This window comes from Parus major, chromosome 4 (assembly GCF_001522545.3).
Source record: "Parus major isolate Abel chromosome 4, Parus_major1.1, whole genome shotgun sequence".
Taxonomy (NCBI): Eukaryota; Metazoa; Chordata; class Aves; order Passeriformes; family Paridae; genus Parus; species Parus major.
The window spans coordinates 56,137,149-56,160,793 of record NC_031771.1 but is presented as its reverse complement, the minus strand read 5'-3'; the positions used below and the strand labels follow the sequence as shown (position 1 = coordinate 56,160,793).

At 40.6% G+C, this 23,645-nt stretch overlaps 1 protein-coding gene across 2 annotated transcripts; it reads right to left on the bottom strand.

Moving 5' to 3' along the window:
• Nucleotides 1-623: 623 nt before the first annotated feature.
• Nucleotides 624-23,298, bottom strand: NSG1 (neuronal vesicle trafficking associated 1). Of its 2 annotated transcripts, none has more exons than XM_015624670.2 (5): nt 23,101-23,298; nt 22,572-22,812; nt 18,787-18,903; nt 8,051-8,161; nt 624-2,799 (listed from the first exon to the last, which is right to left on the bottom strand). In XM_015624670.2, the coding sequence occupies exons 2-5, from the start codon at nt 22,698-22,700 to the stop codon at nt 2,599-2,601; spliced, it is 558 nt and encodes a 185-aa protein (XP_015480156.1). In that variant the 5' UTR covers nt 22,701-22,812; nt 23,101-23,298; the 3' UTR covers nt 624-2,598. The 2 variants fall into 2 exon arrangements, with proteins under 2 accessions (XP_015480156.1, XP_015480157.1); XM_015624671.2 differs by having other exon boundaries at nt 22,572-22,722.
• Between the last annotated feature and the right edge of the window lie 347 nt (nt 23,299-23,645).

Sequence of the window (23,645 nt, the reverse complement as noted above, 5' to 3'; positions counted from 1 at the left end):
ACATAAAAAAGCCTGTGAAGAAAGCTACAAACTGGAGCAGAGCTAACAAAATTCAAAACAACAATACTGGTTTTGCCACAGCCACCAACCTGTCCTGTGGAAAGTCCAGCTCCCATCCCAGAGCAAGAGAAAACTGTTACTGTGCAAAAGCATCTACACTGTCTCAGGCGTTTATTTCATCACACCACTTCAGTACACACAGTGATCACTTTGCACATAAATGACCTTTACTTCTAATCCTGTGAAACTACTTAACTCAGAAATCAGCTTGATCTAATGGTAGTAATAATAATAATGAATCAACGAAAGAGCTTTACTTGTAAATGAAAAGAGAGAATACAACACAGATTGTGCAATGAAACAGATGTTCTGGGATGCTGGAACAAAGCCAAAGGATAGACAATTAAACTCTTCAAACTACCAAAACTGGGAGCAATTTGTTAACTAAAAAAAGTCTCAAAATCAAGTGTAAGTAAGACTCAATAAACTCCCTCCTGATAAATTAGAGGGAAAATGATTTTGACTTCAAGAAGCATAAACAATCTGTTTCTCCTAGATTGTAAGGCTTACTAATTTTATTGTTTATTGTTACGAGGAGAAAAAGAAGTTGTTTCTCATCAGTATTTACTTATGCATTAAAGTTTTTATTGTCCTAAATTCAAGGGGAGGATTTGTATCGTGAATCATTTCTATTTAGGACAGTCTTGGGAAACAGACCTTTCCATCTTGTAAAATCTGAATGTTCCCTACAAGTACATAGATATGAAATGCGTGTGTTTTCCCATCTCTCTTCTGAATGTATCCTTCTATACATTTTATGCAATAGGCATCATTCTTACTCTTTACTCTGCAGAGTGAAAATGTCAAAAGTTTCATGTGAATTAATTATATTCAATAAAGCAGATGCCTGTTAGGAAATGCAAACAAGGTATGGTTTAAAGATCTTAACATAAACTTGATATTTTTAAATGCAAAAAATTTGGCACATAGTTTATTGCTTCTTAGGCATTCCACATACCATGATGACTTAATAAAAAGCCTTTTACAGCTGCAATGTGTAATGCACATTTCCTATCGAATTTAGAGCATTGAGTCATAATGGTTATTTTTGCTGTACTGGGATGACAGGCTTCTGCTGGAGAAAAACAGACATAGAGCTGACCACATTTGTTCTATTACAAAGCTTGAGAAACAGCCTATAATGATGTTTTCCCTTAATTTTTGTACAGACTCTACCAAAAAAAAAGGAACTTTTGACATGTCCACTCTCCCTTGTCCTATTCAAGTTACATGAAAAAAAAGGCAACTTGCTCAGATGCTTCACACACTTTTGTATGTTAAATTAATAAGATGTCTTTATATAATGTATATTTAAGATTTATAATAAAAATGAAAACATGATTTCACACAAAGAATAGGTAAGTTTGTAATTACAATGGAACTTTAACGTGCACCCACAATACTATGTTCCTCTACGTCTTTTCCCCTCCCAAGCCATACACAAACAGTTCTACTCTGCACTCCCTTTCTCATGGAGCTCTAACAGCCAGTTGTGGTATCTAATAGGCTACTGTTTCACTTGCGATGCTCCATGTTTTAAAAAGTATCAACTGCAAGCCATACATAAACAGAAAGTTCTTTCCAACTAACAAAAAGGGGAAATGTGAATGTCAAAATACAGGAGGAAATTTAGACATTACTCCTTCAGCTGTGTCCAACAAATGACATAGTGGACTACATGTACTGTGAATACGCTTTCTGCCTCTTTAGTATGATCAAAAGATGTAATTTCTCATTAGAACATCCTGAACTGTGTATTTTTTACACTATCCTCAACACCCACCACTAAAACTGCCTGTGTTTTTCCATAATATCTAGTTTGTGTTTCAGTGCACATCCTTACCAAGATGCTAAAGCCACAGTGGAAATGCAGTTAAATCCTGTTGACAGCAATAAGAAAACATTGAGCATGCCTTGTTGCAGAGAACTTCATTATCACAAAAAACAGTAAAGGAAATGTAAGGAAAAATGTGACCTGACAGATTCTTTCTCCATACAAGTCATTACATTACATCCCAATGTCAGTGCTGACTATCATTCTTGCTCGAGCCCAACCTAAACATCACTTACAGCTTTCAGCTAAACAAGAGATCACTCTAGTTATGGCTGGGGTGTTTCGGTTTGCAAAATGACAAAGAATTCAAAAACTTAATAAATTCAGTATCTGTTCAGACAACAGAACACATGATTTATCTAAGGTCCAAGTCCTGAAAATCCAGTGACAAAATCTATCAGTATCCAATAAACTGCAAGAACATATCTAACACTGGATTTTTTTTTTAACATTGAAAATGGTGTCAAAGCTCTATAGCAATGCTGATATGCACCTGGGGTTATGCCCATGAATGTTCTGCAGCAAATTTTTGTTTTCAGTTTTTTTCTTTTTTTTTTTTTTGCAAAGCAGTATCAGCAAACAGAAGCAGTTACACCATAAACATGAGTAACCTCTAAATTATCCATAATTATATTTAATGAAAAGTTCCTTGAAGTCCCTTAGTTACCTTCAAATGACATAGTTTTAATAATTAGCTTATCATACTAAGCTGATTTCTCAGCAGCTTCAGTCTCCTGTTCAGACAGTTTCTCTTCTGACAGTACTGTCATCCATGGGGACACGGAGCGCGTGATGGTTTGTTTGGCCAGGTTGTAGTGGTTTATGACTGTGTAAAATTTCCCTCGAGCGCTGGAGTCTTGTTCAGAGTAGTAGTTTTCCAACCCAGCTGGAATGCACTGATTATTCTGAAAAGAAAATCCATTGCTTAGATTTCAGATACAGCACCCCCCACCCCACATGAAGCAGGTTAGGAGTTTTTTATCCTTTTCCGTTTAGTCAAAGCCAATAGTCACTTTGTGACTAAAGATGCAACGTACAGTAATTAACTACAGTATTGTCCTACTGTGTTCAAAATGTTCTTCCCTGCAATCCTTAAACTACTTGTGCATTTGCCAGGGAAGACCAATCTGGGTATATATGCCAGAATAATTAACATATGAGAAATGTGCTAGCCTAAAATTATTTTTAAAAGTATTCAATCTCCAGTTCCAGCCACAATTTGCTGTTTATTCCAGCCCACCAAATTCCAACTGTTTGGTTGACAATTACAGCTGTCCATATCCTACTGTTAGATTAACTTCAGGCAATTTACCCTGGCGTTTGCAGTCTGAGGGACAGGAATTAATACATATCTATTGGTGCCAAGGTATGAACAGTTTTACAGCCCAGCAGCTCACATTATAGGGAAAACTCCGTGGGTGGCCAAGCGTATGTGCAAGTGTGTATACACATACAAAATACTTCACTCCCAATTGTCAGAAAGATGTAGCCAACAGCAGGCTTTTAAAAAGCTGTCTGGAGCTGTGAGACTACATTATATCATTTCCGAGACTTCAAGAGCACTAAATAGAACCTACTAGATGCTCAGAGCTAAGTAAAGGGAACTAGATTATTTAGAGAATAAAATAAAAGTCGAATCCATTTTGCTGTCATCTTAAAAGCCAAAGTGAATGTGCCTGTGCAGTTGCAGGTACTGTTTGTTGCAGGTATAATCCAGGAATTCTTCCAGTCACAGTGCAGGAAGAGCCTACAGAGCAGCTCGTTGCACTGAAGAAAAAAGTTACTTAGACATACACTGTGACCTCCAGGGTTTGGCCCAGAAAGTCTTGGGGTCTCTCTTGCCACACTGGCCAGTCCAGGCAGTCTTGCATTATACTTCAACATTTTAGGGCAGTCACCTGAGAAACTGAATTGACTTGTAAGCTAGAAGTAGCTGCAGCTTGAGGAAAAAGTTGTTTACTCATTTCTACTCTGGCTGTTTTAAAAAGAAATAGAATATTCAGTCTTCTTGCCTTCAGAACCAGAGGACCAAAATTTGTAATACTACAGCACAGCAGCTTTGAACTGCTACTGTTCTCCTACTCAGCAAACAAAATTTTATACTGGGAATTTCTCAGCAGAAAAACACATGCAAAATTCCATGGGTTTTAGGACCAGATTCCGCCTTAAATGTGTTTACATTTAGTTCTGAGTTTACTTTTGTCCATGTCAAAAAAAAGAAGCATAAATAAGCACAAGTAACAAGAGTTTCAAATGGTTTTACATCATAAAGCGAAAGATGAGTCAAGACCCAGCAGACAGTCTTAGCTTAATACAAATTTTGCTTCCTAAAAGGGCTAGCATGAAAATATCATCAGAAGGTATTAAAGAATAAAGAAGTACTTGCCAAAACAAGAGGCCCACAGGTAGTCTTAGAACCTGCCTGCCCCTGATGAATTCAATCACTTGGCACATGTGATGGCTCAAAGATGCCTCGCTGTCACAAGACAACAGCCCTCCCACAGTCAGCACCTCAGAGGCTCGAACCACGGGTGTGACAGAAGCCTCAAAGTGTGTCAGACTCACAGGAGTGCCCAGAGTTTCCACAGCCACCCTGGTTCCATTTATCAGTAATTTTTTGTCAAGGCAACAGCCGGGGCAAGTGTCCCTCACAGTTTTGTTATAGTAGCACCACAAAGCAGATGGGATTCAGCCCTGGCTAAACAGCACCTGTGTCTGTTCCACACTCTAAGTCAACAGAGGCTTTCCCATGCTCACAGGCAGTGTGTTTGCCAGCTGCAAGACTGGGACCTAGATCATCAAAACATAATCCAGGAATATGGAATAGAGCTATTTGATATGCATATTCATATACATCAACCATGTTGTCTTCTGAAAGTATTATCCATGTTTTATCTGGGATAACTGATACTACTTTTGATGTGATAAAATGACTAAGAAGGACACAGACACAGACATATTTGTGGTGAGTATTTCAGTCATGGGGTGTAATCACAATTCTAAATATTTAAAGTGGGGAGAGGAACACAATCCATTGAACTAATGAAATCTGCCAAGGAAATTCAAGTAAATATAATTATTACAGCTGAAGACAAGCCAAGATTACTGACAGTCTGGAAAAAAGCTACAGAATCTTGTGTTGCCTTCAGAAGCCATTTGCTTTGTAGCAGGCAAAAATTACTCAGTAAGCGTCTTGGGTTTTTTGTGGGGGGGAGGGGAGAACTTGTAGTCATAAACATGCAAAAAACATCTGAAAGAAGAGACTAAAGAAACACATCAGTTTCCCTCTTGACTGCATTTTTGCTCCTGGGATTTCATGCTTCTAGAAGAGATGGGAAAACTTCTCATTTACTCACTGTCCCTTGTGTATTGCCTAAGGACAGCCCCTTGGCTTAGTTCCCAGTCAAGGCAAGCCATGCAGCACTCAGTGACTGAGTGATGGGAACTGCTGCTGATTCTTACCCTGCCACTTCCCTGAGACTTTTCAGCTATGTAGAACATTTATTTCCATCCTTTTTATTTGTTTCCATGGTTCCCAGGTGAGAGAAGAAGAAAGGCCATGAGGAGAAACTGGGATGCTCCAGAGTGACTTTGCCAGTCTTTTTTCAATAACCCTTCTATTTTGGAAATTAGTTACAGGCTATGGCCTTTGATGCCAGAGAAAGCCCTGGTTTCCAGTCTGTTTCTGGTTGAATTAAGATGATTCCTTTTGTTCCTTTGACATGAAGACCCCAGCGGTATTCACTTATAAATAGTATCTTCTGTCACGTTAACTTTGCTGGGTCAGTAATTCGCAATTTAACAGATGATGGTGTGGTCTTCAATGCACTGAAATGACTTTGTTGTTCTGTCCACAAGTTTGTCAGAATGCAGGTGCTTTGGCAACAAAAGCTAAAGGGTAACAGATACGGTACAGAAAATACTGAAACCCTGGGGAAATTCTTCAGGATCTAAGTGCACTCAGGTTTTCTGTGGTGAGTCTCACCAGTAGGTTCTGATGAGTGCTCCAGAGAAGCAATCTGCACAGCAGCAGTACTGAGGCTGTCTCAGAAAGCTTGAGCAAGCACAGAAATAACACTGCTGTACAAAGGAAAAGGAGCACCTTTTTAAGCACACCTTCATGCCCTGGAGGCGTAGTACAGCAGAAACCTTTGGAACTGTTCCATGTATGAGAGCATCAAAGCAGAGAAGAGTGAGTCTGACTCAGAGTTGTGGTTAGCTCAGCCTTTATGCAGAGATTCCTGCAGAACCAGGCTTCCTGAGGCAGGCACACCTTTGCCCTTAACCAAGAAGTCACATCAGCATCTAAAACCTGGGAACATCCAGGCCAGAGAATGTTGCTGAGTCCACCTGAAACAAGAAGCTAGTCCACAGAGACAGAGGTCACAAGGTGACAGACTTCATGTTCCCTAGGACATCTGTGCCAAGTTATGCCATCACGTATCGTGGACTCTCCCAAAAAACGACTCAAATAAATACGAAGTCACCTTAACAGTGGGAGTTTTCAGGCCTTGTGTCATTTGCCAACATCCTGATCCTGTTGAACTCTTTCTTGAAAGAGTTACATGAGCAAAGATGCTGTGTCTCCTGGCATTATGCCATCAAGCAGCTGGAAACAAAACACCACCTCCAAGAAAACCATGAGGAGAGTAACCATGATGCAGCCTGTGTGTGTCCTGCACCTTATAAACAGAGCAGGAGCTATGGGACATTCTGCCTAACTTCTGTCCCAAAAACACAGGACACAAAAGGGAGAAACACAACCAGACTCAGGTCACAGGGCAACTGAAATATAGCTGAGAAAGTGTTCTTTCCTTAAGTATTTGTGACACTGGCAGGAAAAGCCACAAGAAGCCAGAAAACTGCAAAGGAGCTCAAAGGAGAGGACAGCTTGGTGAGAAAGGAGGCAGAAGCAGGAGGCTGTCACTAGACTCACACAGGAACATGTAACTGGATGTTCCTGTCAAGTCAGGATCACATCAAGACAGACAGTCCATATTCCAAACTGCTCAATGCAAAGAGAAAGCTTAGGGGGAAAAAAAAGGCCTGTTGTCCCCCGCCACATGAACACAGAGGGGTTTCAGTGCCTGTCTGAGACAACACAAAAAGCCAACAGCAGAATCAAAAGCTGCATCTCCTGAGTTACAGCCAAATATTCTAGCCACAGTATATTTCGCCCATGAACAAAGGGGAAGCAGTAACCAACGGAACGCTCAAACCTAAATTAATCCAGAAGGGCATCATTGATTATATTTTGGACTAGATTCTTCTAAGATATTTACATGTTTCAAGTGACAGATAAAATCCTGAACAGGATTGTTGAGGAGTGCTGAGGCAACCATCCCCTCTTAAATCCTTTTGAAATTCATACTGGGTACCCATTTGATTTATTACATGACTAAATATTAAAAAAACTAAAGGGAAGAATGCCATTATCATTTCCTACTTTTCTTACCTAATTACACCAAGTTCAACTCTGCTAAATTTACAACTTGGAAGTCAATGTTAATTTTCTGACTTTCAGCCCAGGTCATAGCAAAGGAGCCAGCACCACCATCTCACACAAATAAAAGTGAGCCCAGCCTCCCTTTTGGTTAGAATCAGTATTTTTTACAATAAATGTGTTTTCCCTTTTTTGGCATCACTTTTGGCAGTAGGGCTCGAAGGTCACTGTTCTAGAACAAGAAGTTCTACCTACAAAAATAACCCTGAAGTAACTCTACCACTCTTAATGAGAACATCACTCTGCTTTTTCTTTGACACGTATTCCAGATTTTTTCCTCCACATTTTATCATTTTCTTATTTCCTAAGACACAGTAATTTGGAGGAATGTGCAACATTAAACCATATGACCCATAAATAAGGGGTTTGTCTAGATAACTGCAGATGAAGCAAGTCTGAAAGACACCAGTGTTTAGACTTTTGCTATATTTTCAATGTTTAAAGCATTAGTAAAATAACACTATTAATACTGTGCCATAGTACAACTTCAATTATAAATTACAAAGCAAAAGCATAGCAGGAAGTACACTAACCTACCTATGTAAAGAAAAACTAAATCTGTGCAATACAGCATGCCTTAATCAAGGTTATACCTGAAACAACACAGATTATTACATACTCTACTGTTTTTCCAGAACAGATATACAATTTACCTTGAAAACAAATCCTTCTGGACAGGTATGATCATACTTGTAAACCTTGTAGACTACCAGAAATACAACACACGTTAAGAATGCGAGGGCAAAAAGGACCAGCACAGTTACCTGTAAATAAAAATAAAACATGATTATATTAGTAATGCACTGCTTATTCTATTGCTGCTTGTTACTGCAGGCAGCAGAAGTCAGCTGTGAATGCGCTTTACAGTAAAATCAAGCAAAAGGATAAAACCAGCTGCTTAATTATTGAGGGAGAACAGAGAAGCAGCATGTAAGTGCTTCTCCCCTTCCCTTCTCAGAGAGGAAAGTGGATCATCTGGGCAGTGGCCCGTGGCCTGTGTACTGCAGGGCTTTTTTTGACTGCATTCCTGTTGAAGGCACATGAGGCCAGGACACACCAAGGTAGCTTGTGTCCGCTGTTTTTTCACTATGTGGATGATGTAAGTCTAAGTCTTGTCTATGTCAGCTGATAAGCATGTTTGCTTTCCCTGTGCCTGCCCAGAGTCAGGTGATAATAAGTTAGCACAGGTGTCATGCAGAGGTGACTTTCAGGGCATGGAGAAAGTAATGTCTGTGCTCTCTTGCTAGGATTAGAGTTTGTTGCACTTGCTCTGAACTTAGGGATAATTACAACAGTAGTCTGCATTCTTGGTTGCTCAATACTCGTTAATTTATAGGCTGAAACAGTACTACTTCATCACACAGAGCTTGTCCAGGAGTAGTTCACTGCCAGATCCGTAAGGAAATACACCACATTCAACACTGGGCTGGCCTCCAGGAGTTGTGTGGCACCTCTTTCCACAGTGCTCACACAGCCTTGTGTGGCTTTTCACCATGTCCTTCAGCACCTCTCTGCCCCTGAACCTGGGCTGTAGAGAAGGCCAAGACACATCTTAAGACAAACCTGAAATCAGGGTCAGTATCAAGCTAACCTTTCCCAGGTACAAACTCTGAGCAGCTGGACACAAGCAGCCTTCTGGTGTGTCACGAGACAGAATTACCTTTAGAATTACGTCACCCATTGACAAGAAAAAGCACAAAATTTTGTCCAGCAGTTACAATACAAAGTTCTCTAATTCAGACCCATTTTTGTGGAAGGTGTGAACTGAGCAAATAGCATTCATTACCTGGGAGAGTATCCCAGATGTGTGTTTTTATTATTCTAAAACTGCTACTGATAGACAAATTAGTAGGTCACAGAGATTACACAGTAAGAGAGATAGAGATGAATTTTCTTTTTGGCAAGTTGGAAAGAAGTAGGCATGTGCTACAGCATAAGAAACATTAATAAACAGAAACAAGCAAGATTATATGATTCATTTTTAAAAAACTACGATAATTTGATCTAAATTTTACATCAAATATGATCTAAATTTTAAAGTAAGATAAGTAAACCAGCTACATACACCACCTGAAAAGAGAATTTAGGCATATCAGGGTCAATTACTTGGAACAAGAATAATCTGATATTTGAAAAAGCAAAAACAACACAAATTGTAGCTTTGCCTTTTGGTAAAAACAAACACCATACACCCCCCTTTTGATAAACCTCTGAACTAACAGAGTTTGCAACACTGCAAACTGTGTATGGCAGTAGTATTAGGACATTTCAGGACAACAATAAACTTAAGGGACTTCTCATCCTGTGAAAGCAAATCTCATCATGGGCAGACAACAGAAAGTGCTATATTTCCTGGCTGAAATAAGGTTTCAATTTTTTATTGTGTGTTGCTAAAGCCAAGGATTTAGTCAAGCCAAGGATTTTTGATATAAAGAAAATAAGCAAAAAAAGGGAAGGGTGGAGTAGAGGCAAGGAAAATGTCAGATCAAAAGTAATTTAGCAGGAAAAATGTAGATATTAATGTAACAATAACAAGTGAAATGAGACATGGAGCAAAGGATCTTTCTGGTTATAGCAACATGTTCAGTTTCTCAACAGTCACTAATTACAAAAAAAAAATATTCTTAACCTCTGAAAACTTCACATTGACAACAATTTTCGTATCTACTTAGTCTTTCTCCAAGTTTATTACTTGTTTGGGTACACAAAAAAATAAGGATAACTTACTCTATCTTGCCAACCTTGTATGTTCTCCTTACATCTCCCATGCCTCAGTACGTTCTGCATGAATCCAAGAGATAAAGTATATTTTCACCTTCCTTTCTGGTCATTTTCTGTGGCCCTGTTTAATAACAACCAGCGTAACACACACACGTCCCCATTCCTGACCCCCTTACACCCTAGCTCAGCCCTTCACTTCGGGTTTTTATCAGGCTTCTGACTCCTCACAGCCTTCAGCAAGGGCTGCTCCCTTTAGGAACACAGGCCTGTGACACAGAACACGGGCATCAGGCAGAACTGCTGTGGCACAGATCCCCTCAGCTCCTATCTGTCTCCACCACAGATAGGAGCTAAGAGTTTGAAATGTTTTGAACAACATCCTCAAGTCCCAAAGTATTTTAACTGTACTTCCTGACCCTTCTACCAGCAGCCAGTAGTAGAACTGTAATGTTATTTCCCAGCTGTATCCATTCTGATATATAGGTAAGGTCCCAGGAACATACTGAGACAACATGAGACAAGCTGTTTTGTAACTGAGACTAAATGTTAAGACAGTAATAAAAAACTGTATTTCCACAATTACTGCAGGATCATTCTTCAAAGCTTCAAAACTGCTCTGAGAAGTAACTGTTTTTTTAAAAGAAGATAAAAGGCCCGTGTTGTGTTGATTGCTGGGGCCTGGCAAGTTGCAGAGCCATGGCCTCAGGGGTGATTTGCTGAGACCTGTTTTCAGTGACAGTGTAGAGCTGTGAGTTCTCACTGCTTTTACAAGTTCTTCCATTGCCATACAGTAAGCCATGGGAAGAGTTCTCAAGGGTTCTGCTTCAAAAATCTCACAGAATTTTTCTCGCTCACTTACTGTATTTTCTAATGTGACTAATTTTGGTATTAACATGTAAATTTTTACTCTCATTATCTCCAATGATTTGCAATCACACTCCATTTGCAAATTCCTAATCAAGTAAGCTCTTGTCTCCTTCCTATTAGGAGAGAAGCTCCCTTCTCATACCATCCTTCAGGATACCAGTAAGTTCTATTTAAGGACAGTTACAGATAAAAATGGCACAGATGGAATCTAGCAATGGACTTCTTTCCAAGGTGATTGCCAGCACCTGTTAATCCAACCCACTACTCCCTTTTAAATTGAAAATCCATTTCTTTCTTCTAATAGCTGTTTTTCTTTACTCTCATAATAAGCCACCACTGATGGTCCACAATGGTCAGATCCCTATGTTCATTTCTGAACCTGAGGCAGTCAGCTTCTCTCCCTGCACTAGCACAGTGCAACCCTGCCTCTGTGCCTCACCTTCTGAGCCCTCTCCACACAGATTCTTTTCAGAAATAAAAGCATGAAAAAAGAGAAGGAAACAAGCAGCTCTTCAGACCACAAGCAACCAACACCCAAAGTTGTCATTTTATTGCTTTCTTCCAAAGCAGCTTTGTACACTCAATATAAACTACAGTTATTCTCTTCTTACCAACTATTTACAACTTGCCCTCTTCCTCAGGCAAGAGCAGCTGCAATGCATGCATGAGCACCACTCCCCTTCTTCTGGAAAGAAATCTTGAATCTCCTTTCTTGTGGTAGCCAGCTGGCAATGCAAGACCCCACACAGTACAAGCAGAAGTCTTGTGAATTACTGTGATCATTCACTGCCACATACATCCTGCAGAACTCTAAGGTGACTGTCACACCTCAAGAGCAATGGGCTTTTAAAATACTTTTCTTGAAGTAACTATAAGATAGGAAAAACAACCGTTTCTTTTAACTAGGAATTCAAAGTGTGATTTTGCTTTCATCTTGAGTGTGGCATTTAAAGTTAGTTTTAAGGGGATCTGGCAGCAAAATGAAGCGAACAGAGATGACAAGATATTATGTATGTGGCAGATTTTTGAATAGATTCTAAGTGAAGAGCAGAAGAAGGACAATGTCTAGCCAGAAGCCATTAGAGTAATCGAAATGAGAGATGACTAATGAATGAACTAAGCATACCCACAGCAAAAAAAAAACTGTCTTCAGACTCTGTAAGCAGTTAGCTGAACAAATGAAGCTCACCATATCTGACAACTACACTACCATGTAAACAGCTTGTGCAAAGGCCTTTACCATAAGATCTAGCAGATCTTCCCCATCAGTCCATGCTACTTTGCCTCAACTGTGAAAGACTGCAAGCCATATTTTCTCTGTCTGGCTACTGCAGTCTCCTCCTTCCTCACTCCACTAAAGTTTATTTGGACCCTCCTTTTTAATCAAGCTGGAATACTACAGCAAAATTCATCAACTGCACCAACACCACCTGCTTCTCTTCACACCCTTTCCTGGTCGTATTTCAAGGCATGCACAAGTCTACCCTTTTTGCTCCTCTCAGCTCTAACCATTTTGCTGTTTATTTTATCAAACTGTCCCACTAAAGCCTGGGTGCCATCCATTTCTTCTCTGCCTTCATTTCTACTAGTCTAATGCCTCCTCTTGCCTGAGATTCTTCCATTAAGCCACTCATACTGTGATGTTCTGCACCACACTTTCCTTCATGCTTTTTCTTCCATCAGCACACAAACCCATGTAGAAGCATTCCTGTTATTAAAAGAACTAATAACAAGATATACAGTGATTTTCATTGCTCAGTCACTGGCTCTTGGTCACATGTCATCTCTGCTCTACATCTATGCATTATCTATTTGAACTGCAGCCTCTTGGGAACACAATTTTCATTTCTGATTGGTTTGTGAAGTGTGAGGCACAGACTTGCTGCCAGCATTGAACAAGAAGTGTGAAAACATACATTTACAGAACACCTTTCATAGGAAACGATTTATAGCCAACTAATGTTTTGCTCACCAGTAAAATGCAGTGGGTGAAATGCTCTGGGGTGGAATACAGAAACTCTGTACAACCACTTAGGACAGGAAATTAAGATTATTGCTATGCAATTTAAACTACAAGAGTATTTTAGGCAGACAGCCTGTAATTACAATAGTTTGTGTCTGGCTACATCCCACAGACAAAAATTCATAAAACACTGCATTGACTTTCTTGCTAATGGCCATGACCTCCAATTCACCTCTCTCCACTAAAATCCTGCATCTCCACCTACACAACACCATTTACCAGCACACTGGAGAACACAAAAATCAGCTTTCCCCTTATCACTGCTTTTGCAAAATTATGTCCTTGTTTGCTATTACCTCAGACTGACTCTGGAAGTTTAAATGAAAAACATGTTTGAAATAACACACTCAAGGATTAAGAAATGTTCATCTTGTGGGAAATGGCAATGTGAAAGAGCAAAAAGGAACATTCACATCTCTACATGCAACATTTGACTCTTATTCATTTACAGAGCAATGCAAATTACACAGAACACCCTGGTGCAGTGCCCTGTACTTGCTATGGGAATATACAGAATGACCAGAGACTCCAAAAGACAACCAGGTGCCTTGTTTCAGAAGAGTATTTCTAACATTACATGTCATGTTTAGCTGTATGACTGGTATCCATCTACTAAACTCAACTTCTTCACCACAACATTCCCATCAAAACTTGTGCTCAAAGAGGACAATCGTTTGGGGGCCAATTGTACAGAAAAAGCAGCTGAAATCATAACACTGTCCTTCTCAAATAGAAATGACAAAGAGGCGAGAACTGTCTTAGATGCTTACCTGGTGATGAGTGGGAGCAGCAGCAAAAAAGGCAAGCAGATTCATGAGGACAGGAACAGAAGAGAAGCTACAGAACCAGAGCTTATTAATAGCAACAGTAAAAGACAACAGGACCAGTCTACAAGGGAATTGATTAATGAAACCTGAGGGACACACACAAAAACAGGTTAACAAGGCACTGGCCTTGAGATCCTAGAACTGCAGCTTGGATCAGCTGTTCACAGCAATGTTCCTGCCATCTTCTATCACACAGCATCCTATATTCTGCTCAACAGCAGGGATCTGAGGAAGCAGTTCAAGAAACTCTGAACCTTACTACCATACAAATCCAGAAGATATTACTGAGACCAGGAAAAAGGCTGCATAATGTTATTACAGGAGAGGAAAGGTTATTTAAGTGATGCATGTGGAGAGATCCAAAACTTCATCTTCTGTGAACAATCTCTTTTTCAAAGAGAAAATATTCTCTTTTCCATTCCAAAAATTCATCTTCTGTGTCATCCATGTGACTGGTTCTGTTCCAGTAAAAGGATTTCTAATGGAGATAGTGGCAGAGGACACCTGTCTTATAGCAAGGAAGCTGTGTTAAGCATCCACTCTACTTAAATCTTCCAGCTCTGACTATAAAAATTCCTTTCAACCAAAAGTTTAACAGGAGAACTGTCAATGTCATATCAGAGAATATAAAATATTAAAAAAAGAAAAAGTGACAGTTGCCAGGCAGTGCCTTTACTTACATCATCGTTACATTGGAAGAACAACCTCCTTTATTTTTTCTTATTTGAAGTAGTAATGACAAAATTTTAAAGCCTGCCAAACACACTTGTGAGCAACTTTAATCCTGTGAGTACTTTCACTGGAGAAACAGAACTACTAATGACAGTAAGTACCTGTCACTCTTCCAGCACTAAGTGACAGACACAGAAACTACTGAAGGAAGTGATACCTGTACAGGAATCAGCTGAGATCTCCTGCTCTTAACAGACTTTTAAAGTGTGAGCAAAGAGCTACTCAACACACAAAGTAATCACACAGCAGCAAAGAGAGAACCGTTTTCCTTTTCTCTGATTATTTTTGCAGCAATAATAATCACTAGCATTACTAAGAAGAGGTACAAAAGTGTTGAGGCAGAAACATAATTTGAAGAATGCCCCTTTCAAGACAGGAAAAAGCCCAGAACAGTTAGATATATGTTGCATACATTTTTGCAGTCTTAAAGTGACCAGGTAAAAACTGCAAGAACTGATCTTGAAGTTTCAATTCCTCTTCCATACCCTCATACAGATATTTCAACAGCTGCTTGCTACTTGATAGTTCACAGTTTTCATGGTCTTAGCACAGAGATAAGCCTGAGGCTTTGGCTCTGCAGTTAGATGTATGTAGAGATGTCAAGGCTAAAGTCAGAAGTGAACTGCCTTTGAACAGAAACCAAAGGCTGAAGATGTATCACAGCTTGGGTTGATTAAAAGGCTTGAAATTTATTATGAAAAAACAGTTTTTGCTTTCAAAATACCTCTAAATATTCTTTATTGAGGTTTTCTCAAAGCTAGAAACAGAAGTCATGCTTTGCTACAACAGATTTTTTTTTAAATTGGTCTGTTTGTACACAACTGCCAGCTGTAGCCCAATCAGGGGGTGCCAGAATAGACATCCCACTACAGAATCCAACTGGAGGTTGTACAAACATTGCTCTGTCACAATGTGGGAGGCAAAGGCTTGGCCTTGGGTAACTCAGACCATCAGTTTTCTTCTGCCCTAACTCCCTCCTGTGTCCTAATTTAAAAGGCCCCTTTGTTACTCTGTAGAGTGGATACTTTACAAGAGAGAAAAATCTGCCTTGTTCAAAGTTGCTTTCCAGATGTGAAGAACCAACTCCCCACACCAGCCTACATCAAGACTTCTGTTTCTCAGTGGGATATAATCTTAAGTGAAAAAAATCACATCTTCCTTGGTGTGGTTAGTGCCATAAAAATAAATTAAGACAACAGGATTCTCAGAATCAGGAAATCTTCACATTCTTTTAAGAGATTCTGATTTAAATTCAGAATGTGGCTTCATAAAGGAAAATTATACCTGCAGTTTTCTTTGAAAACATTCTCAGCTCTATTATAATAACTGTGGTAATGTGAATTGAATGCAGAAAAATACATTTTATAGTTGATTATTCACCAGGTGCTAAAACACCAAATTATCTACATGACATATGCACATGCTGGAGTGACTTCATTTGTTATAATGTGTAATTTCTCAAGAAGAACAGCTTTAGATGATCTGCACTGCTGAATCCCAGAAATGCAATCTGCTTTGTCATTATTTAAGAAGTACATCCAAGAATACACATGTGAATTATTTGTAAATATGCCTCACTGACTTGCTTTATTTTTAGCACAACACTTGGGCTGTGTCTTGTGGAAAGCTTGTGCAGTGGTGATGTACCATACTGAAGTCATTAAAATGGCATCTGAAAGTTTTTTCATGAACACAAGCCAAAGTCAATATCTCACCAGCTAAATAATTCATTTCATAATTATAGCAAATATTTAATTTTCAAACAAATATTTTTTTGCTCTCTCAAAATAAACAGCACAAGTTAACATGATGGTTCACAATTAATAAGGACCCAGGAGAAAACCTCACACAATCAGTATTTTTCATCTACATATTTATGAAATGTTATCAAGTATTCATGTAATATTTACTACTGGGAGTGGTGAATACAACAATCATCCCTGCTGGAGAACTAGTCAGTTTTTTTTAAAATGTTGCAAGCAGCATAATTCAATTCCAAAACTGTTATATAGATATTAAAGGACATTTTTAGGACGTGAATGTTCTGCATGAACATTGTTTTCAATTAACTGAATCAAAATTTTCCTAACTGATCAATCCCCATACTCTTCTTTGGAAACCTAGACTTAGAGCCACAATGTGAATCACCCTGAAATTCCCAAGAGAAACCACATCTTACAGAAACCTCTCTGATGCAATAGTTACCTAGCAGCAAAACCTAGCAACCCTGTAGTATGAGATTAATCCCAGAGTGATCGTCATGAAGCAATATCTAAAGGATATTTTATTTAAGTATGCCATCCACAGGTATATAAAAATGCAATGCAGAAATCCTCAGGCTTTTAGCTGTTCAGCTGTACAAATTAGAAAAGACTACCTAACAGCACAACAAGCTATTTGTTTTCAGCAAGGTCTCATTTGCTCAGCTCTCCCAAAAAAAGACAGATAAAACTGCCCAGATTTACAAAAGGATGCACAAGCCTTTTAGATGTAACTAAGATAGGCAAAACCCTTCTTTAGCTACAATTTAATGTTTCAGCAATGAAATCCCTTAGTCCCTACTGCTAAACCATAAGTGCAAAGTTTAGGTATAGGCTCTGCTCAGCTGCTTGGAACCAAAGTCCTATAAGGGCACTCAAACTAAAAACTGCCTCTCCTTTCTCTTTTACAACATAGCAAGCATTTCCCAATCTCTTTAGTGTGACCAGGACACACACAAAGACAGCCAGACATAAGCTCTCCTTGTTGTGAGCTGTCCATTTGCATTTACCCTACCCTCACCTGAGAGGAAGGAGATTACTCTCAAGGACTGGTAGTAGAGTGCCAGAAGAATAAAGAGAGAATGTGAGTTAGAATGTGGCATTTTCCCTGACAAATGGGATGTCTTTGCCCCAAAACAGGGAACAGGAAAAGCTGGAACTAGGTTTCTTACCTCCTCAGTAAAACCCTACTGCACCCCATGACATCTCTTCTGCCTGGGGTGGTTCCCCACACAGCTGACTGGGAACCTACATGCTTCAATGTATGGCTGAAGACTCCACCAGGTGAATGGCACTTAAAACATTTGTCGCAGCAACACTCTGCAAAGTTCCTTTCCAAATATAGTCTAATCCCTCCCTGAGCCTTCACTTTGTTTGTTTAGCATGCTCTGATTCCACTGAGAGCTGCATACACACTTCTGAAGGTCAGCATGGGCCTGGGCAGCATTTAGAGCACTGCTCAGGCACAACAGTACCAAAATCTCTGTGCGTGCCCTAAAACTCCTATTGTGCCAAGTTTAGAACTGTGCAATAGAAAGAGAATCAATCCACATCTTTACTGAAACTCTGTATTTTCCCCTCAAACTAAATGTTAGACTTTCCAAAAGTATTTGTGCTTGTGCATTGAAGAGTGTGGTTGCCTATTGCATAAAAATGCTTTGGTATCCTTGGGTAAGATGCTAAATTAAAAGCACCAAAAACCTGCAGTCTTACTGTTAAAAGAATAGAGGAGCATTGAGCTGAAGTGCCAACCATCCTGCTTTGCTTTAATTACATAGAACAGGAAAAACCATCCTCTAGTGGGAAAGGGAGAAAGGATACTCAAACCTTGCACCACTTAAGCTCTCACTTATGGGACTAATGAAGGGAGTAATAAGGGTGTGGACAGAATCTGAGTCAGATTCTTGCTGAACTGCCATGTGACAGTAACAGGCGTCACCAAACCATAAGATTAAATTGGACTGGGAAAACTGGCAGGAAGGAGCTCTGCTATATATCCCTGGGTTGCCAAGTCATATATATAACTATAAAAAATACATAATGGAGTATGACAGTGCTTTTAAGAGAATGGTTTGACCACAGTGATAAATAAGAAGCCAGAAAGAAAATAAATGTTCTGGTGGCTCTTGTCCTTCAACACAAACAGGAGCTTTATCCATGCCATGAGCACTCCCGGTGTGCAGCCCACACACACCCTGGCAAGCCACATTCTGAAACCCCCACACTGCCAGAAATGCCTTTGGAATTCATCTGCCAGTGAGGGATTACAACCAATAATGCTGCAAGATTTGATTTTGCTTCTAATTGTTAAATACTGAACTATTATAACACTGAATTAATTTTTCTCATGTCCACCTATATCCACAACAGGCACTCTGTTATAGCCAGTTCTGACTACAATCAGCAATTGATTCTAAGCACTTCCTGTAAACACAACTGAGTCATTAACATCTGCTTACCTTAAATCTTTCTGAAACCCCTTCAGTGATGCTGATTGTGAATTCAGCTATTTTAGGAGTACGGAACTTTCCCTTCTTGCGATCAGGTTCATATTCTGTTTTTGTTTTGACCACAACCTTTAAGGAAAAGAATCAATCACAAAACTGTTAACAGTTTAGCTGGCCACAAAAACCCTAATTATTCTTTAACTCTTTTTTTATCTGCTTAGAAGTATATCTAGCACCATCCTTCCCCTCCCCGCTTTCCAATTCTTCTTTGAGAGCTCTAAATTATTAAATTAAATTGTATCAATCATCAGCTTACCTCTCAAAATGGTTTTGATGGACCTACAGCAAGACTGGTTATGCAACAGTTTCACAAAGGTTCAATTTTTTCATCTGTGGTGATACTGTGCTCTTATACTAGGCAAGGATAGGTCAAATCCAAATCATGGACCTTCCTACTTTGTACAGTTTGAAAATAGCCACCTCCATTTGCTTCAGGAAATTCCATTAATGGGACCTCAAACTAGACACCAACAGAAGATTATTGAAGAGTACCCATAAAATTCTTGCAGATGATGATGCCATGTTCTTTGATGGCAGGATTTTGAATTTAAAAAAAAAAGTGAAATAACCCATGTAGTCTAGTTGCTATTCGCTGTGTGATAGACTATGGCCCTTAGCACTTGTGTTTTTAACATCCAATTTCTGAATTATCAGCTACAAGCAGCAAGATGCAAACAAACCCTTGTGTTAATGAGATTGCTTCAAACACCCAAGGTTCTTCAGTTTATTCCTTGCTATGAACTATTGCTCCCAGCTACACAATTTAGCACCTTGCCTGTATTCCCAAAATATTCATTACGTCAGTCATATCTCTAGTGTTCTCCAAGGCATTCTAATCATACAAAATTTTCACATCCCTAACCTATTTGCCTCATTTTTGTCTTCTGCATTTTTCAGGAACTTTTCCCAAGTATTGTTCTCAAGCTAGAGTACAGTTTATTGTAGTGATGGTGCTATTACAATTTGCTCCATTTCCTCTGTTTTTCCAAGGAAGAAACATCTACTCTTTTAGATTTTTAAGAATCAAATTCTATCTTTAGCACAGCCCACAGTATTAATAGCAAATACATTAATCACAAAAAGGCCTGGGTTGGAAGGTACCTTAAATATTATCTTGTTCCAACCCCATGCCATAGGTAGGGAACCCTTCCACTAGACCAGGCTGCTCAGAGCCCCATCCAACCTGGCCTTGAACACCTCCAGGGATGGGGCAGCCTCAGCTTCTCTGGGGCCTGTGCCATGGCCTCAGCACCCTCACACTAAACCAATAAAGTTTAAAGCCATTTGTCCTGTCACTACATCCCCTTGTAAATAGTCTCCATCTTTCTGAAATTGAAGATGGTGACACTTCAGGTAGCCAGACAGTGAAATGACAGACTTTGGGTTCCCTTCTTCTCACTTTCCTGAATGGTACCTAGAATGTGTAACTGTACCTAGATTCAGTACCATAAAGTTTATTAGACACTTTCACAGCATTACACATTTTTGTTCCAGACATAGGCTTAAAAATTACTTACTTATTTTCAGCTATAATTAGTAAGATAGTAGTTATTACCTATTTAATGTTATAGCTGCCCAACAACATCATGGAAGTTAACTGCCCGGTGATTTCTGGAATGCTTTTTAACATTTTAGCTCCCTTCCTCCCCCTTTGTGTTGCATAATCTCAGGCAACTCAAATCACATTCAGCTGACACTGAATGTACAGTTCTAACTGCTTGGTTATGTAATGTCTTCTTTTGTTTAACATATCTAAATATGAATTTAAATCACTTCATCCCTTTAATTTAGAAACTGTCAAAATCATCAAATCCTTAGCGCTGTAGTCACTACTGTTCAAGAAGTTATGCTTCACTGCCATGCTGGAGCCTTGCAAGGGAATAATAAGCATAGCTATATGAAGCATGTACTCCTATTCATTATACATGAGTCGCTGCATACTTGAGAATTTGATCTGTGTGTCAATCTTTTCTTAATAGTGGTGTTTTTTTTCACATCAGATGCTCTGCTCCTGCCTTTGAGTCTCTAGCAACCAGTAAAGAGACACTGACACGACTAACCGGTTACAGAAGGACACCAGCAGGACCAATAAATTTAATATTCCCCCTCTATGTTTGCAAAAGGAAAAGAAAGCTAATATACAATTGGACAGTGGAGAGTAGAAGAACCAATCAAATATTCCTTTATTTAAGTTTCTAGCTTAGCTGGACATTTGCTTTCATTCAAGGCAAATGCCATCCGGATGGGAGGAGTTCTGCCCCACTCTAGTAGGAGCAGAGGTGCTGGCACAGAAGTACAGCCTCTGTACTTGGGTTCAGTACAGAGGCTCTGCTCAAGTTAAAGCTATTACCATGCAGATCTCTCGTTCAGCCTTGTGCTTAACAGTGCAGGAACAGAACAAATTCCTTTGGTCACTGCTCCTTGGTAATCGGTTACATCCTGTCACCAGCTGGCAGATGTATCAGACACGGTAAGACTTAACTTGTTCTAAAGCCTTAGGGTGTGATTTTGTCCTCAGCTATGAGATTTACACCCATGTAACTGAGGGCATAAAATGGACCCTCAGGCTCCTGAACAGCTGTTATGGCTTATTGCATTTATGCCTGCCAACTGGTCACCCCACACAACAAAGAATGGTGTTGATAGCAATTAAAATGGAGGTCACACATTTATTTGTATTGCCTACAACACTGTACTGAGGAAAATTTTACAAGCTAAAATTCTTTACCCTAAGTTAAGATAATGTGATTTTTTTTGAGGTTTGAGGAATGTATAGTTATCAGTTTAACCAGAAGTAGAATTCAGCTTCTGGAAGACACAAAGTCAAAAATAAAAACTGTATGAAGACCACAAAGCTTTTTATTACCAGATGCATGTGGGAAATTACAAGTAAGAATCCTATTAAAACAGGATACTGAAAACCCTGAAAAACCCTACTTCTGTGTGCCTCACGTGTAGTAGCACCTACTGAATTCTTTATTGTGAGGACAATAAACATATTTACAGGCTCTCAAATCACCTTTCCAAATCTTTAAAATTAAATCCCTAATAATCAAAGCACTTAATGAGGAATGCAGGAAGCACATTTCCCTTCCAACCTGTAAGCAGCTCCCTGGACTGACCCCTTCCAGCTACAGAGAATATCTGAATCACCTATTTGGAGGTTTTTGAACAAAATAAATTGCCAAGGAGAAAACTCAATGGCCTGTTCTCATCTCATTGTTTCAGCTTGTCTGGGGTTAGCATTAGTTTCTTACTGAAGCACAGAAGGAAAATGGAAGTGCCCTCCGTTGCTAGTATGCCCATGCCTATCTTATAGAGAAATAAGGCTCTATTCCCCCAGCAGGGGGGCATTTTCTGGACAGAGAAAATTAGTATTATTCACAGAGACTACACAGGACCTTCCAGATACAAGAAAGAAAGATACAGAATAGGAAGGGTTATGACAATACAGCATAGATAAACTTGCATTTGTATAGTATATGTTTCATATAGCAACACTGAAACCTCTACATGCTTATTGCTAACATTTCACACTGATTTTTAATGCAAACCACCATTAATGGATTTTCATGAGCTTAGCTGTTTGGGTTTCTCCCTAGAGGAAACAAGCATGCCTTGAAACAGCCCATATTTTTTGTTGTTTCTAAGCTGCTCTTTACCCATAACCTATTCTTTTGTTGTTTGCCTGAGATTTGGGTGTGATTCTCTAGGGTGGAAACTAAAGCCTACTGTACCTTATCAGGAGGTGGGAACTGGAGCTGATTGACATCCAGGGGTGTGATCAGGGGGATGGTGTCAAATCCATCCTCCAAAAGGGGCTGCTTTGTGCTCTTCTCGCTGAAATTATTCCCCAGTTTCACCATTCTTCCAGGATAGAGGGATTTTCTGCTGGCACACACAGGCACACACGCACAGAAATGCAAAATATCAGAAACCAGATTTTTTTCCCAGCCCTCGGGGGACCCGAAATACCTTCTGGAAAAAAAAAAAAAAATTAAAAAAAATAATTATGTGTTGGTCACTACGACTCGGTTAGAGTATTAGCATTCTGGGAAGTTCGAACGATGACCACCAGAGCTTCTACTATCAAAATGAAAAAAACCCCAAACCACGGCGCACGCAAAGCAGCACCCCAAACCTCGACACGTCAGCCCGGTGCGGCATCACCCGCGGCATGCGGAGGGCTCGGCATGCGGAGCCCCATCCCCGGCCCCCTCCCGTCCCCGGGGCTGCCGGCAGGGCAGGGCCGCGCTCGCCACTCACCGCCGCGGCTGCCGGCCCTGCCTCAGGGCGCGTCGTTCGGCCGCGGCCGCGCGGCGATGGCGGAGCGGGGGGCGAGGCGGCGGCTCTCCCTCCGCGGGTGGCTCTGGGCGGCCGCAGCGCCGGGGCCGTGACGCAGCCGCCGCCGGGCTGAGGCAGCTCTGGAGCAGCAGCACAAAGGGGCCCCGCGGGGACGAGCGGGCGCGGCTCCCCCAGCCGGCGATGGCGCAGCGGCAGCAGGTGGAGGGGGCGGTGCGTCCCGCCCGGCCCCCCCGGCCCGGCCCGGCCCGGCCCCCCGCGCCCCTCCCCGGGCGGGGCCCCGCCGTGCCCGGCGCTAACCGGGCCGGGAGTCGCCGCCGTGCCCCGCTCGGCGCCGCTTGTCCCGGCACGGCCGGCCTCGGCAGCCCCGGCGAGGGCAGCGGCGGTAGCTCGGGCGGAGAAGCTGCGCCAAACGGGCTGTGGCCGCCCGAGCCGCCGGCTCCGCTCCCTGCGGTCCTTCCCGCGGGGAAGGGACGAGATGCGGTCAGCGCGGTGAGAGCCCGGCCCCT

Bases quoted from the DNA above. Each gene is read 5' to 3' on its own strand.
- NSG1 (XM_015624670.2), bottom strand. From the start codon at position 22,700: ATGGTGAAACTGGGGAATAATTTCAGCGAGAAGAGCACAAAGCAGCCC. The intron at 8,162-18,786 runs GTAAGCAGATGT...TTTTATTTACAG, and splicing joins GGGTTTCAGAAAGATTTAAG to GTAACTGTGCTGGTCCTTTT. The intron at 2,800-8,050 runs GTAAATTGTATA...TTTTCTTTTCAG, and splicing joins CAGAAGGATTTGTTTTCAAG to AATAATCAGTGCATTCCAGC.